The sequence below is a fragment of the Acinonyx jubatus genome, chromosome B3 (genome assembly GCF_027475565.1).
Source record: "Acinonyx jubatus isolate Ajub_Pintada_27869175 chromosome B3, VMU_Ajub_asm_v1.0, whole genome shotgun sequence".
Taxonomy (NCBI): domain Eukaryota; kingdom Metazoa; phylum Chordata; class Mammalia; order Carnivora; family Felidae; genus Acinonyx; species Acinonyx jubatus.
In genome coordinates, this window is record NC_069386.1 from 5,292,624 (window position 1) to 5,309,062 (window position 16,439).

The 16,439-nt window shown below is 61.5% G+C and overlaps 1 protein-coding gene across 3 annotated transcripts; it reads left to right on the plus strand.

The window, feature by feature from the left end:
* Positions 1 to 3,480: 3,480 nt before the first annotated feature.
* Positions 3,481 to 16,045, plus strand: FURIN (furin, paired basic amino acid cleaving enzyme). Of its 3 annotated transcripts, none has more exons than XM_053223520.1 (16): positions 3,481 to 3,571; positions 8,029 to 8,368; positions 8,758 to 8,856; positions 8,972 to 9,067; positions 9,418 to 9,546; positions 9,656 to 9,732; positions 10,004 to 10,092; positions 10,609 to 10,781; positions 11,470 to 11,682; positions 12,083 to 12,183; positions 12,304 to 12,407; positions 12,496 to 12,613; positions 12,702 to 12,881; positions 13,314 to 13,438; positions 13,559 to 13,669; positions 13,883 to 16,045. In XM_053223520.1, the coding sequence occupies exons 1-16, from the start codon at positions 3,483 to 3,485 to the stop codon at positions 14,470 to 14,472; spliced, it is 2,634 nt and encodes an 877-aa protein (XP_053079495.1). In that variant the 5' UTR covers positions 3,481 to 3,482; the 3' UTR covers positions 14,473 to 16,045. The 3 variants fall into 3 exon arrangements, with proteins under 3 accessions (XP_053079495.1, XP_026923937.1, XP_053079496.1); XM_027068136.2 differs by lacking the exon at positions 3,481 to 3,571 and adding an exon at positions 4,152 to 4,419; XM_053223521.1 differs by lacking the exon at positions 3,481 to 3,571 and adding an exon at positions 4,597 to 4,993.
* The last annotated feature ends 394 nt before the right edge of the window (positions 16,046 to 16,439 follow it).

Below are 16,439 nucleotides of genomic sequence, written 5' to 3' on the forward strand. Positions count from 1 at the left end.
CTCAGCACCGAGCCTGACTCGGGGGGGTTTGATCCCATGATCCTGGGATCATGACCCGAGCCAAAATCAAAAAGTCGGATGCCCAACCAACTGAGCCACCTAGGCTCCCTCAAACATTTATTTAATTTCTAGTTAGTTAATTGTTTTATTTTTCTGGACCAAGAGGGAGAAGGAAGGGCAGGGATTGGTGGCGACTGCAAAGCCACGGTTGGGGGGCAGGATGTAGATTCTTGAAGATGCTGGTGCCCTCAGGCACCTCCTTCTAACCCTCGCAGATGTCACTGGCTTCCTGAGGACAAGCTCTAAGGGACTCAGGTGCAAGGCACCAGGGCCCTGCATTCAGCAGGTGCTCAATGAATGTCTGCCAGACTAGACTGCATCCAAAGCACATATTGGGTGCCCAATTGTGGGTAGCATCGGCTGGGCACTGAAGACAAGGAAGAAGACACAAAGTAGGCAAAGGGAAGCTATTAAACCGGTAAGTGACTTCGGGACATGGCAGAGCCACACCGGCAAAGGTAAGCGCAGACCCACCCCAATAACTGGGAAAATGAGAAGGGCCGGCCATGCTGTGATCCTGTCCCAGCGTGACCAGATATGTCACCAACAAATCATTTCCAGCTCCTCCCCCCACCCACAGACACCCTGTTTGCCACCCGTCATATAAAGGAGGTTTTCCCAAAGTGGTTTAGCCAGAACCGGATAGGCCCTGCCCTGTGACCAGATAGGAGGAGCCTGGCCGTTGCCCTGGCAGCATTCGAGATGGACCCCAGGTGTTCTGGCGCTAGATGGTGAAGTATGGGCATGCTTTATTCAATTTTGCATGACTTAAAGGTTTAATTATTTCATTATAAGAAGTTACTGTAGACATTTCTGAAAAACGCAGGTAAGCAGAAAGGAAGAAAACAGAAAGCTCTCAAATCCCGCCCTTTCAGAGAAAATACCAATTAAATTTTGTCGTGTGCCCTTCCGTGCATTCTAAGAATGCGGTGTGGACATCTTGATTAAAACCAGGTGTGGGTGCTGCTGTCGAAGGCTTTGAGGTGCCTGAGAGTGGGGAGGGGGTTTTGAGAGGGGGGGACCCCCAGAGCACTCCAAGGGGACATGGGCGAGCCTGGGTGGGTGCAGCCACAGGACTGAGGTTGCCCTCCAGGAGCCTGGCAGATTAGCCCCAGTTGAAAGATGAAGAGAGGCCCGGCTGCCTGCCCCCCCCCCCCACCCCGGAAGGTGCGAACCCCTTCACAAGCCCCTTCCTCGCTCAGGCCTTACCCGTCAGGCCCTGTTCCCCCTCCCGCCCCCTCCCCCACCCCTCCCAGGCCTTCCTGCTCCGGACTGCCGGTCACATGGTGCTACCAGGTGTATAAACTGATAAACTGTGACCCAGAGGCCCTTGGGCTCTTAAGGCCCTAAGGGGGACTTGGGCTTCAAGGCGCAGTTTACCTCCCTCAGGCCTCGAGGCCTCAGAGAAATGGTTGGGTGTGATAAAGAGAACAATACTTGCCCCCAGAAACTTGTTTCGGGGAGATAAAGGGAGAAGTGGGCTAACAGTCACCAGCTGAGACAAGGTGGGATTCTCTCCCAGAGGGCTCTCACTCAAGGAGAGTGGCTTCTTTTTAGCGAGAGGACAGTTGTACGTGAAACTCCCAAATGCGAGAGGGACTAAGGTAAAGATGCTGGGGGCGAAGTAAGAACAGGTGCTCACTGGCTCAGTCCTCCCTCCGCCCCCAAGTGATGCACCTCTGAGCAATACCTCAAGGCCCAGGCAGGGTAGGAGAGGCGGGCTCTGCAGCCGTCTGGGTCCGGGGCCAGCCCCTCCTCCCCCCCACCCCCCTGCTGCTCCCCTGGGGCCAGCCTCCAGGATGGGTGGGGCACCCAGAGGCGGCTGGCGTTGCTTGGTTTCTGGCTTGACCTTTCTTCTAGGCAGGAGGACAAGTAGGAAAAAAAAGGGCACCACACTGGGGGACCTCAGAGGCTCCAGGCTACCCGGGGCCAGCCCTGTCCCTGTTTCCCCTCAACAGGGTTCTCTTGCTCACAGACTGAGGAAGAATCATGACTCACTTCCTGCCTCAGTCTGACTGCACAAGTATTGTTCTCCCAAACGTGGCTGGTGCTGGTGGGGCTACCCCAGGGTGGCCCGGATCAATCTCAGCTTTTGGGGAGGGAAGTTCCCACTCCGAGAGGGAGCCAGCCAGACAGCTCCCGGCCCGACTTCTGGGACCTCACGTTCTAACCCGAGTGTCCGGTTTTGGCAGCGTTTGCTAGGGTAGCCGAGTGGCGCCTTCGCGCGTGAACTGAATATCATCTCCATCCTACGGAGGTCGAGGAGCAGTGTTCTGCCCATCCTTCCCTGCTCCCTGTGAGATTACCCGGTAGCACAGTACATCCATCCCAGTAAATGGAGGCTCTGAGAATTAAGGAACTCGTCTAAGGTGGCGTGGCATAAAATGACTGCTTGGGGGGGGGGGGGCGGTGGTGGGGCGCCTGGGTGGCGCAGTTGGCCCAGCTTCTGACTTCGGCTCCGGTCATGATCTCACGTTTATGGGTTCGAGCCCCACATCGGGCTCTGTGCTCTGAGCGAGGAGCGTGCTTTGGATTCTCTGTCCCCTCGCTCTCTGCCCCTCCCCCACCTGCACTTTCTCTGTCTCTCAAAATAAATAAACAAAAACTTAAAAAAAAAAAATAGTGCCTCAGGGATCTGGACCCAGGCTGACATGCCACGTAGTTACCTTAGGGATATTACTTGACCTCTCTGGGCCTCAGTTTCCTCTTCTGTAAAACGTAGACAGCGCTACATAAAAGGTGCCAAAGGAAGATGTATTGTGCCCACCTGGTGGGGTTGGTGGTGAGGAAGAAGTAAGTTAACACATGGAAAGAGCCGAGAATAGCACCGGGCTCACAGTAAGCGCTTGGTGGTGTATCTTTTCGTCATTACCCGCCCCCTCCCCCCCACGCACCCCCCACCGTGTTCAGGAGGCCATGGGGTGACACTGAGCTGCCAGGTAATCTCAGCAGGAATGGATGGGCAGAGGCTGCTCTTCGACCTTGAAATAACCCAGCCTGGGGAGCTCTTGGCCACATTTCCCCTCTTTTCTTTCTCAGCTCAAGCAGTGGCGGCCTCAGCCAAGTAGCACAGACGTTTTCTAGGGCAGGGACCCAGGGAGGGAGAGAAGCCGGTTGGTATATTGCAAAGTAGCTCAGTTTCAGGCTCCGCCAAAGCCCCAGATCTCCTCCAGGCTCTGGGGCCTGCCAGTTGGGGGCAAATTATTTAAACTCTGTGCTCCTCAGTTTCCTTATCTGTAAAATGGGATTACCAATGTCGGCCTGGAAGCATTATGTAGATTAAATGCTGTACGGAAGGAGATAATAATGTAAAGTGACTGTCCTGGTGTCTGGCAGGCGGTTGGTGTTTGAAAAAAAAAAAAAGTTAAAAAAAATTAAAAGGCGTGGGCTGACTGGTTCAGCTTATCCACCTGTCTATATAGATGCAAACAGTCGTGACTCTTCTCACAGTAGGCCTTGGGAAGGTGTGCCCCATCTCGGTGAAGTCTGACCTTAGGGGGAGCTACCCCAGGTGGGTCACCGCAGGACACTTAACCGGGTCATGCCCAAATTCAATTCGTGGCTCAGGAATGAGGCAGTCGTGGCGTGGGGGGTGGGGAGAGGGCCAGCTCCCCCACAATCCAGCCGAGACCGAGCTCCGCGTGCCTCCTCAAGCCCGCGGCAGCCCGCGCCCAGGGTTCCGAGTTCGGGTCTCCGCGGCCGCCTGCGCCTGCCCCGGGAGCTCGTGGCGCGCAGAGCCGAGCCCGGCGGCGGGAGCGCGGGCGGCGGGGCCGGGGTTGGGGGTGGCGGGGGACGCGCCCGGCGGCCGCCAGGGCTTTGGGATCGCCGGCTCCACTTCCTACCTGCCCCTACCGGGCGCAGGAGGCAGCGGCCGCCCCAGAAGGCCGCAGGGCCTGGGCTCGGGGCCCGGGGCCCGGCGCCCTGGGCGCGCGGCGCCGGCGCTCCGCACGCGGGCCGGGGCGCGGGCGGCATGGGCGGCGCGGCGGGCCGCCGGCGGCGGCGGCGGCGGCCCGGGAGCGCGGAGGTGGCGCCGCGAGGGGGAGGGGCGCGGCGGCGGAGGAGGAGGAGCCCGGGCCGCCGCAGCCGCTGACAGCCGCCGGAGTAAACAAGCCGCGCCGCCGCGGCCCGGCCGCTGCCCCCGCCCGAGCCGGAGCCCGAGCCCAGGCCGAGCCCTGCCCTGGTCGCCGGCCGGGCCGAGGCCGCCCGCCGCGCCTCCCCGCCTCCGCGCGGTGACGCTGCTGCTGGGCGCGGGGACGGCGCCGAGCCCAGGCCCCCGCCGCCGGGCTCTCCGCTCGGCCGAGGGGCGCCCGAGCCGCCGCGGCGCTCGCCTGGAAAAGTTACCCGCCCGGGCTCCCTCGGGTAAGCAGGAGGGCGCGGGGCCCGGGGAGGCGGCGCGCCGGGGCGGCCGGGGCCCGGAGGGAGCTGGCCGGCCTGGGCCGCTGTGCGCGCGGAGCGGGCTCCGCGGCCCCGGCCGGGGAGGGTCGGGGCCGCCCTGACCCGGGCCCCCAGGCCCCGGCCGCCCGCCCGGCTTTCGGAACTGGCTCGGGGGCCGGCCCGAGGGTGGAGCCGCGGGGAGCAGGAAGGGCGCCGCGCAGCCCACCTGAGCGCGCCGGGCCCGGCTCGGCCCCCGGCCCCCTGCCCGTGCCGGTACTTTTCCGCTTGGGGCCGGGGCGAGCCCTCTGACCTCAGGAAGCGTCTGCGGGGGCCCCCGCTGGGGGCGGGATGGGGAGAGAATTCCAGAGGCGCCGGGTGCTCCCGCCTCCCCGCCGGCCGCCGGGGGCCGCCGCCGGCTCGCCCACTCCGCGGCCCGGGAGGGGAGGAACGAACAGCCGGGGCCGCGGGGACCGTTCCCGGCCCGGCCCCGCCGCCGCCCGCGCACCTGGGCGATGGAGACTCAGGTGCGGGTTCCGCGGGCTCCGGGAGGCCGGCTCAGGTAGGTTCCGGGGCTCCCTCCCGCCGAGGCCTGGCCCAGGCCCCTGCTGCCCCCGTGGGGTGGCTGGACTGCGGGGCCGCCCGCTTGCCAGACAGGTCCGACAGCGGTCACTGGTCAGTACCTGCTGTCCCCGAGCCCCTGGGGGTGCAGATCCTCGTCCGCGGGAGGGTGTTGGGATTCTGTGTTTGATTTGGGAAGTGTGAGGAGAACCCAGGTGCTGTGGCCTAGTGAGGGCTGGGCAGCTGCGGGCCAGGTGTGGACAACAGCATAGGAAGGTAGCCAAAGCTGGCCGCGGCTCAGAGCAGAGCAGAGCAGCCCATATTGGACTGTTTCCTATATTGGGTTTCCACATAAAATTCGATTTTCTAAAATGGATTATATGGCTTTAAAAAAAAAAAAGTTTGTAAACCTCGGATCTAGCAGTTTTTACCACCAAGGAAACTGAGGCCCACCAAGGAAACGGAGAGAGAAAGTGACTTGCTTGAGATCACACAGCAAATGAGTCGTTGAGCAGGGACTGGAAACCAGAATTTCAAGAGAGCCTTTCAAGTTGCCTGTAACAGGCCCTGGCTTGGGGTCTCTGCTGGAAAAGAGAGACTGGTTCGGGTTTCCCAGACAGCCCCTGTCCACACCAGAGCCTCAGTGCCTGAGCACCAGCAACCCTGCCTGGGGGGTAGGCTCAGTTTGATGCTTCAGACTGGCTGTCTGTGTCAGAGGTTCCTGGGACCAGAGAAAGGGCTTTGCCTGAGACCACAGCCAGAAAGAGCACTCCCATCTCTGTCTGTGGCCACAGCCCAGAGCCGAGTCCCATGTGAGAGGGCATCACGGGAGGCTAGAAATACTGCAAGCCTCTGGGTTGAAGTTGAACTGGGACTCATAGGGTGAGTCAGAGTCTGGGATGGGGGTGGGGAGAAGCCCATTCATTCATTGTTCTCAGCGCCTGCTGTTTGGGGAGGGGGGATCTTCCCCTCATCCAGGATGCTGAGCTAGGGCTGTCTAGGGGCTTGGGGGCTCCACGGGGAGCTATATCCATCCACCCCGTGGCGAGGGATGCTGTGCAGAGGGAGGCAGGCCCTTTCCTGGGAGATTGTTTGGTTGTGCCTGAAGCCTGCTTTCTTTTTGGGTGCTGCAGGGTAATTAAATAGTTGGTTAATCACCTCTAACGTCAGCCAGCTGCAGCCCCATTCACCGTGTGCTGGAAGCTGGGTCTTGGTTTGGGGGCTTCAGCAGGGCTCACGGCACTGTGGTCGGGGGCAGCTCCACTTGCCATCTGGACCCAAGAGGCAGCTCTTGCAACGGCAAGAAGGGGGAAAAGAGGCCTTGTTTCTATCTGGCTCTGCCCCCCGCCCCCCCCCCCCTCCTCTGTTAAACGAGGGGCTTGGGATCCCTTCACATGCTGGGGCCTATGTTAGGCCACCCCACCATTGCTAAGACTGGCTTTGTGGAACTTGGAACTCCAAGGCATCGTGGGTCTGTGGCTTCCAGGCCTGTCCTGGAGCCCCATGGACTCTGCCCGGGTTGAGGAGGGGCTGCGTTGTGAGTGCCCCCTGCCATCAGCTGTCAGGTTATTTTTGTGTAAACTGAAAATACCCTGGGAATTGTGTGTTGAGTCCCTCCCAGCCTTCAGGGTGGGACTGCAGGGGGACCAGCCAGGGAGGCCAGTTGTGGCTGAGGGTAGCCAGCCCCTGGAGAACTGAGGCTTCCCGGTGGTGAGGGTGGTGAGCGAGCCTGCCCCGCCTCCCACGGCCTGGGGGAGCTGTGGGAGCTTCCCTTTTGCCGCCTGGCAAGAGTGGCCTCCTTTGGGGCTGGGAGTGGTGGGGGCATCCGGGACCCTGTGGGCAGGCTCTCTGCTCTCTGAGCTTGGCGCTGAGACAGGATACCCCCAGCAGCCCTGCTGGGGCCTCCCCCAGCTTCTCCCCACCCCGGGGGCTTGGCTTCTGGCTAGTCAGGGGCCCTATGTGGGGACAGTTATGTGGCCCCGGGCAGAGAGGTCCCGCTGTCTGTTTGCTGAAGGAGGAAAAACAACACGCAGACTATTGATTCAGCCTCACCTTGGCGCTCCTGGCTCAGCAGCCAGTGTTTGCCCTGGCTGCCTGGGCTCGGATTACGCAAGGCTGGTGGGCGTGGAGTTCGAGGGGGCTGCTGGGGGGCCTCTGCCCCGCCCAGGCCTGGGCGGCCCCAGCGTTCCCCAGGAAACAGCCTGAAAGGAGTCTGGGTCCCCGGGTTTGCTGATGGCCACCAGTCTGGAGTCTGTCGGTGGAGGGAGGTGAAGCCACTGGGATCCCCTGTGCTCAGCCCCCAAAGCCACATCCCTCCTATGGTCGCCCACTGTTTCTTCCCAGGGGCTGTGGGGCTTTGCAGGTAATTCTTTGTCGCTGGGTCTGCTTTGCTGAACCAAGAAACCCTGGTGAGCCGGGTAGACACCCCCCCCCCCCATTCAAAAAGTTTGAAAAGCCAACATTTTATTTCTTTGTACAATGTACCTAGGTAATTTGGAAAATCTACAATGATACAAAGAAGAAAATAACAATTACTTGTAACCGTCACCATCTTGAGAGAATCATTGTTAACGTTTTTGCATGCAGCCCTTCCAGATTTTGTTTTGTGGTTCTATATAAATATACGCGTATAAATAGTTATTTAAAAACAAAATGGGGTCATGTGTGCGTACTGCTTCATAACCCATCCTTTTCGCTTTGATTGTGGTGAACATTCAGTTGTTGTTTCTGATTCTGAGTGACTCAAGCTTGATACACTTCATCCCACTTCCATATTCTTGTGTGGAGAGAGGCTGAGGAGGTGTGCGTGTGTGTGTGTGTGTGTGCGTGTGTGTGTGTGTGTGTGTGTGTGTGTGTGTGTGTATGGGGGGCCCGTCTGGCTGGCTGGCTCACCGACCTTGGGGGACTGGATTTTCACCCCTCTCCCCTGGGCCCCTTTTCAAGCCTAGATTGTGCCATGGGGTGGGAAGGCAGCTTTAGCACATGGCTGGGGAGGCACTGACGGTCTTCCCCTCTTCCTCCCTTGTCCCCCCTCAGGGCCGGCAGCCCTCCTCCCCTGCCCACAGCCCTGCCCTGCTCGGCCCCATGCCCCCGCCAGTCAGCCCCGGGCCACAGGCAGCAAGCAGGCACGCGGGAGCCGAGGCCCTGTGACCAGGCCAAGGAGACGGGGGCTCCGGGGTCCCGGCCACCTGTCCCCCCCATGGAGCTGAGGCCCTGGTTGCTATGGGTGGTAGCAGCAGCGGGAGCCTTGGTCCTGCTGGCGGCCGATGCCTGCGGCCAGAAGGTCTACACCAACACCTGGGCTGTGCACATTCCCGGAGGCCCAGCCGTGGCTGACAGCCTGGCACGAAAGCATGGCTTCCTCAACTTGGGCCAGGTAGGCGCCCTCACTGCCCGCTGGCCTGGGCATATGACACTGCCGGGGGTGGGGTCAGTGAGGGCAGGGGTTCAGGCACCGGGACCAGGAACTGTGGGGCTTACCTGGGTAGCAGGCGTGTTCTGGGTGGCGAGGGGGATGGGAGCGGTGGCTCATCCTGCCCTTGGGCTTCCGACATAGGTTGTTTGGAGAGCCGGGGTATCCCAGGGAGATAGAGTCCTTCTCTGTTCCTTGCACCTCCTTGCCGGGTCCTGGGCAGGCAGCAGATGCCCTACCAGCCCCTGCCGCCGTGAGCCTCCCGTGAGCAGCCGGTCGTCCACCCCCATCCGCTCCCTCCCCGGGGGACTGACAGATGGAAAGCCCAGCTCAGTCTCCCTGCTCTGTTGCAGATCTTCGGCGACTATTACCACTTCTGGCATCGAGCGGTGACAAAGCGGTCCCTGTCGCCTCACCGCCCGCGGCACAGCCGGCTGCAGAGGGAGCCTCAAGTGAGTGCGGCCCCAGCCCTGCTTGCCTGCCACCCTTCCCTTCCTGCTCTCTGGAGCCGCTCCAGTCCTCCGCCCACACCATCCCTCCCTCCCTCCCTCCCTCCCTCCCTCACAGGTACAGTGGCTGGAGCAGCAGGTGGCAAAGCGAAGGACCAAACGGGATGTGTACCAGGAGCCCACGGACCCCAAGTTTCCCCAGCAGTGGTACCTGGTACATTGCCTCCTCGGGGCCTGGGTCCTCCTCTCCCCACTGCATCCATCCAGCCCCCGAAGGGTCTCCTGGGAGGGCAAGGCTGACTTTGAAGCCTCCCCTCATTCTTCCTCCTCCTCTCTACGGAGCACTGTCTCCCTAGCGCTTCCTGCTGAGCCTGGAGGTTGCCCTTCCAGAGTTTTTTATGCTCCCATGGAGCCCAGACAGCCAGTGGCAGTGTTTCAGGAGCAGGGGGCGGGTGGAGAAAGAGTTTTTGGGGGTGGTGAAGGGATTCTTCGGGGTACCCCTAAGCTCACACGGCCAGCCGCGTCTTCTAAGTGCCGGGGTGACGGGGGTGGGTGTCCCTGCAGTCTGGCGTCACCCAGCGGGACCTGAACGTGAAGGAGGCCTGGGCTCAGGGCTACACGGGGCACGGCATTGTGGTCTCCATCCTGGACGATGGCATCGAGAAGAACCACCCAGATTTGGCAGGCAATTATGTGAGGAGGTGGGGGGGGAGGAAGTGACCCCTGTTGAGGGGTGTCTCGGGGCTGTCCCGCTGTGCCAGTGCGGTCAGACCGTTCCTGATGACGGCCATGTCATCTCCAGGATCCCGGGGCCAGCTTCGATGTCAATGACCAGGACCCTGACCCCCAGCCTCGGTACACACAGATGAATGACAACCGGTAAGAAACAGCAGGTCCCTGGCCTCCGCCTCTGTTCTCCTCTCTGGCACTGAGGAGGCAGGGCCGGGCCTGGGTTAAGACACCCCCTCCGAAGAGGCTGAAGTTTCTGTTTTGCTCAAAGCCGAGGTGGCCACAGAGTGGAGAATGTGGGAGGGGACCGTGCACACAGGCAGGACGGCGCTCTTGGCCAGAGGGGTGGGCCGACCCGTCCCGTTCCTGAGGCCTCACCTGCTCCGTCGACTGCTAACATCCTGCTCTTGGCCCCTGACAGGCACGGCACACGGTGTGCGGGCGAGGTAGCCGCGGTAGCCAACAACGGCGTCTGTGGCGTAGGCGTGGCCTACAACGCCCGCATTGGAGGTGGGTGTGGGCCTTGGCCACCCTGTCCTTTGGGAGGGCCCTTCGGGTGGGACTTTCTCCACCCACTTCCCATCTGACCAGTGCCCGTCGCCTTCCGCCTGTGGATCCTTTCGGCCACGTGGCTGTTCCTTAGAGGGTTCTCGACAGCTCAGAGAGCCGAGCCGTGGGACAGGATGAATGTTTCTCGGCCGGGGCCTCCCTAAATCCTTTCCACCCCCTCTGAATCCTTACATGGCAGGCCTTGGTCACCACACTTCTCCGGGAACCCAGAGGCTCGTTTTAAGCCAGGGTGTGTGGTCGAGGGCAGGGTGCACTCTTTTTGTTTTTTTCCCTTCCGGGTCTCGTCTAGGAGAGGCAGAGAGGCAGTTCAGGGGGTTAGGGGCTTGGGGTTTCCCAGCACCAGCCTCTGCCCTCCCCCTGCCTGTCCTGTGGGTACAGGGCTGGGGGTGCTCCAGGGGGTGCCCCTGGCAGCTAGACCCACGCAGCATCCCTCTCCCCACCCCCCTCTGCGGCCAGGGGTGCGCATGCTGGATGGCGAGGTGACGGACGCGGTGGAGGCGCGTTCGCTGGGCCTGAACCCCAACCACATCCACATCTACAGTGCCAGCTGGGGCCCCGAGGACGATGGCAAAACCGTGGATGGGCCTGCCCGCCTGGCTGAGGAGGCCTTCTTCCGGGGGGTCAGCCAGGTGAGGTGGGGAGGCCAGGCCCAGCCTCTCGGGGGCAAGCCGGGCGCTGTCTTTTCCATAGCTTTCTTCCTGTGTTTTTTGGTTCCTGTTTGCTTATTCTTGTGTCAAATTGTCATTTTTTAAAAAGTGTTTTTTAACGTTCATTTATTTTTGAGAAAGAGAGGGAGAAAACGCATGAGCAGGGGAGGGGCAGAGAGAGGGGGCGGGAAGACACAGAATCCGAAGCAGGATCCAGGCTCTGAGCAGTCAGCACAGAGCCCGATGTGGGGCTCAAACCCACGAAACATGAGATCGTGACCTGAGCTGAAGATGGACGGTTAACTGACTGAGCCACCCAGGCACCCCCAATTTTAATCTTATACAAAGCATATTTATTACAACGGTGAAGGACTAGAAGGGCAGAAAAGGGGAAAATGAGTAAAGATGACCCATCGCTCCAGCCTCTGGAATCACCGCTCCGGGCACTTTGAGTCGTAACCTGGGTCTGTTTTTCTGCACACAGGCGACATACTTGTATATGTATCTGATCCGCCAGGGATCTCCCAGGCTGCGGGACGGTGTTGGGCGTGTGCAGAGACAGGCCCTTGAGAATGAAGCCCCAGCCTCCCCAGTCTCTGGCAGCACCTTCCCACCAGGCCTCCCCCCCCAGGGCCTGTCTCCGAGTGACCCTGGCCCGCTCTGTTCACAGGGCCGCGGGGGTCTGGGCTCCATCTTTGTCTGGGCCTCAGGGAACGGGGGCCGGGAGCATGACAGCTGCAACTGTGACGGCTACACCAACAGCATCTACACGCTGTCCATCAGCAGCGCCACGCAGCTCGGCAACGTGCCCTGGTACAGCGAGGCCTGCTCGTCCACGCTGGCCACCACCTACAGCAGCGGCAACCAGAACGAGAAGCAGATCGTGAGTCTCGCCCTGGGTGGGGACCCTGGGAAAATGCTTGCCTGCTCTGCCCCGGGGCCCGCTTTCCAGAACTTGTGCGGCCGGGTGATTGTGGCGGGGGTATCATGGAACGGGAGCTGGCGGGCTCTCTGAGACTGGGCCATGGGTCTGTCTGAAGCCCCTGAGAAGTGTAGCCTCTCCCCAAAGGTATGCATTGCTCTTACTGGTCCCCAACCTCCAGCTCCACCCCTTGTTCCTTGGGAAAACGAGGCCCAGAAAGGGCCGGGCATTGGCCTGTTCACAGCAAGTTAGCAAGGCAGCAGCTGGGACCGGGTGTTAGTTCCCAGAGCCTGTGGGCAGAGGGAGGGCAGGCAGATGGCCCCTCTTAGTCCCTCCACCCATTACATTGTCCTCCTGGTAGGTGACCACGGACTTGCGGCAAAAGTGCACGGAGTCTCACACGGGCACCTCGGCCTCTGCCCCCTTGGCAGCCGGCATCATCGCCCTCACCCTGGAAGCCAAGTAAGTGGGTCGGGCCGAGGAGCAACCCTGTCCCCACCAGCGCCCCCTGCAGGGCAGCCCTTGGTCTGCAACTTCTCTCTGAAGAGGCTGAGCCCTGGCCTGTCCCTCCCGCCTTTGCAGTAAGAACCTCACCTGGCGGGACATGCAGCACCTGGTGGTACAGACCTCAAAGCCAGCCCACCTCAATGCTAACGATTGGGCCACCAACGGCGTGGGCCGGAAAGGTGAGGACAGGGTGGCCCAGTGCTCCAGACTGGGGGAAGGTCGGGGGAGCGCCGCCTCCCAGCTGACCCCACCTTCCCTGCCCCGCAGTGAGCCATTCGTACGGCTACGGGCTGCTGGACGCAGGTGCCATGGTGACCCTGGCCCAGAACTGGACGACCGTGGCCCCCCAGAGGAAGTGCATCATCGACATCCTCACTGAACCCAAGTGAGGGTTGGATCCTGGCTGGGAGGGGTGGGTGGGGGTGGGGCCCAGGGGTCACAGGGGGTGCAGACCCTCCCTGCTCTCTGCACAGGGACATCGGGAAGCGGCTGGAGGTGCGGAAGATGGTGACTGCCTGCCTGGGGGAGCCTAGCCATATCACGCGGCTGGAGCACGCACAGGCCCGCCTCACCCTGTCCTACAATCGCCGCGGTGACCTGGCCATCCACCTGGTCAGCCCCATGGGCACCCGCTCCACCCTGCTGGCTGCCAGGTGCTTGCTCCCTCCCCTGCCCAGCTTGTCCTTTCTCTCACACTCACATGCGTTCCTTCACGCGTTTACACCCTTCCTGACTTGTCACACAGTCTTAGTGGCCACCACGTTCTCAGTGGGGGCGCTGTTGGCATTTTAGGAGGCCCGGTTTTGTCCTGTGGGGCTGTCCCCACATTGCAGGAATCCCTGGCTTCTACCCATTCCATGCCGGGAGTGTGCCTTCCCACGTGTAGCAAGCACCCTTGCACGTTTCCAGAATCTTCTGGTGGAGGGCATCTGGCCCACTGAGAAACAGCCCCTACGGCCCCTACAGGCATTTCCAGCCCCGTGGGGTCCGCGTGTCGTGTACGGGCCATGTGTTGTGAGTTTGGCGCCCCCTGGCTGGGTCTCCCCGGGGCCTCTGAGACAGCCGTGGGCACCCTTCTCCCCCAGGCCACACGACTACTCCGCAGATGGGTTTAATGACTGGGCCTTCATGACAACCCACTCCTGGGATGAGGACCCCTCCGGCGAGTGGGTCCTGGAGATTGAAAACACTAGTGAAGCCAACAACTACGGTATTGGGGATATTGGAGGGCTCAGGGGAGGGGGACGGGGAGGAGAGCTGGTGGGCTCTGGGATTCCAGGTGCCGTGCTGGTGCCCCCTAACTCTTGCCTCCCCGCCAACCCTGGACTAGGGACACTGACCAAGTTCACCCTCGTGCTATACGGCACGGCCCCTGAGGGGCTGCACGCGCCTCCCGAAAGCAGCGGCTGCAAGACCCTCACGTCCAGCCAGGCCTGTGTGGGTCAGTAGTGGATGCCGTTGGGGTTTGGGGGCCTGGGGCTTGGGGGGGGCAGAGGGTACCTGTCCTGAAGCCCAGCGCTAGGAGGAAAGGGGGTTTGGAGATACCCGGGCATGAGTATGGTTCCAGGGCTGGAAGCTCCCGGGGGCCCACAGTGACTGCTCGGGGCAGCCGTGTCTGCTTAGCTGACGCCCCCCTTCCGCCCCCTGCCGGCAGTGTGTGAGGAAGGCTTCTCCCTGCACCAGAAGAGCTGTGTCCAGCACTGCCCGCCAGGCTTCACCCCCCAAGTCCTCGATACACACTATAGCACCGAGAACGACGTGGAGATCATCCGGGCCAGCGTCTGCGCCCCCTGCCACGCCTCGTGTGCCACCTGCCAGGGGCTGGCCCCCACGGACTGCCTCAGCTGCCCCAGCCATGCCTCCCTGGACCCCGTGGAGCAGACCTGCTCCCGGCAGAGCCAGAGCAGCCGCGAGTCACCGGAGCAGCAGCCGCCCCGGCCACCCCCGGAGGTGGAGGCCGAGCCCCGAGCCAGGGCAGAGCTGCTGCCCTCACACCTGCCCGAGGTGGTGGCCGGCCTCAGCTGCGCCTTCATCGTGCTGGTCTTCGTCACCGTCTTCCTGGTCCTGCAGCTGCGCTCGGGCTTCAGCTTCCGGGGGGTGAAGGTGTACACCATGGACCGTGGCCTCATCTCCTACAAGGGGCTGCCCCCCGAAGCCTGGCAGGAAGAGGGCCCGTCGGACTCGGAAGAGGACGAGGGTCGGGGCGAGAGGACCGCCTTTATCAAAGACCAGAGCGCCCTTTGACGAGCGCCCACTGCCTGCCCCTTCAAGCCCATCCCCTCCTTGGGCACTTTTTAATTCACCAAAGTATTTTTTTATCATGGGACTGGGTTTGGACCCCAGCTGGGAGGCAGGAGGGGCAGAGACTGCTTCCCGCCCTACCTTCGGGCCACCTGGCTGCCTGAGGTGGGGCCCCAGGACCAGCTGGGAGTCAGGGGAGGGCCTCACCCCACCTCCAGCACCTCTTCCGTGTGGAGGAAGGAGTGGAACGTTTAGGGCAGCTTTCCAAGGTCCAGGCCCCAGTCGGAGTCCCTGCGGAGCGAAGCGGGTCAGCCCGTTCGGGCTTCCTGACCTGGGCTGCAGCTCTCATCCCTTCCCTGTTCCTCTAAAGCAATAATGGTCCCCATCCAGGCAGCAGGGAGGCTGGCCTAGGGGGTATTTGAAGGAGGAGGCCACCTCTCCAAGGGCTTTTGTATCCCCGACCCTGTCCCCCACGTCTGGTGAGCCTCTTGAGGAAGCGGTGATCAAAGGAAGGGACCAAGGAAGGCAGGTGCTTCCAGGGCGAGCATGCGTGCACGAGAGGTTGTGTCCCTGTGCCCACCTCCACCACAGCTGGCTGCCCACCGAGCGTGGCTGGCCCGACCAGGCCCCCGAGCCAGCATCCTGACCACCCTACCTTCTCGGGGCCCCCTCCCCTCCCGCCAGGGCCCAAGTCCCTGTTTTCTGAGCCCGGGGGGCTGCCTGGGCTGTTGGCACTCACAGTCCCGGAGCCCCTGGGTGGGTGGTGGTGGGGGGACGGTGGCCCAGCCGGCCTCTCCCGCCTCCCACCCAATGCTGCTTTCCCCTGTGGGGATCTCAGGGGCTGTTTGAGGATATATTTTCACTTTGTGATTATTTCACTTTAGATGCTGATTTTTTTTTTTTTTTGTATTTTTAACGGGGGTAGCAGCTGGACCACCCACCTTCCCACACCCACTGTCCACTCTGCTGTTCCCCCGGCTACCCTGGCCCCAAGGTGTGGGGGGCTGCAGCATGTTGCTGAGGAGTGAGGAGTAGTCAAGCCCCCAAGTTCTGAAGAGGCAGGTGGACAAGCCAGGTGGGCCCTAGGAAAGGGGGTCATGGTGGGAGGAGCAGGCTGTCATCCGTGTTTCAGGTGGGGCTCATTGTGCCAAGGGCTCATGGGTCACTGGTTCTCCAAGTGCCAGGGGTGGGCAGGCGGTGGCACTGAGCCCCCTCCAACACTGTGCCCTTGTGGAGAAAGCACTGACCTGTTCTGCCCCCTTAAGTCCCCCTCTTCTGACGTGCCTTTTGCACCCCTCCCATTAGGACAATCAGTCCCCTCCCATCTGGGAGCCCCCTTTTCTTTCTCTCCCCCAGCCTTTCCTGGCACCTACCCACCTGCCCAGGGGTGTCCCCTCGTCTCTCATCCCCCCACCCTTGTGGCCAGCCTGGCTAATTTTGTAAGATACTGGGTTGGTGCCCAGTGATTTTTTTTTCTTGTAATTTAAACAGGCCCAGCGTTGTTGGTTCTATTTAATGGACACGAGATAATGTTAGAGGTTTTAAAGTGATTAAACGTGCAGACTATGCAAACCAGGCCCGGTCTCCAGCGTGGTGATGTTGTTCTTCCTAGGATCCTGAGACTGCATCTGGGATGGGGATGGAGAGTGGGGCCAGTTAGATGTCCCACGGGCCTCCTAGCTCTAGGGCCCCTTTTGGGCAGCAGTGGGCTGTGAAAGGAGGCAGCAGCTGGAGACCAGCCCCAGGGCATGGGGGGAGTGAGCCCTAAGAGGAAGACAAGCCAGCCCTTCCAGCCCCTGGGGGCCTGGTCTCCAGCAGGGAGGAGAGTTAATTCCCGTGTGGCCCCCTTGCTCAGGTTCCCACTTAGCTGTAGGGCGGAGGTCTCCGGTGGGGCCTGACTGAACCCAGATAGATTGCTTCTGCTGGCCCCTGTCGGGCTCAGGAAGCTCCATACCTGTCCACTCTCCAGC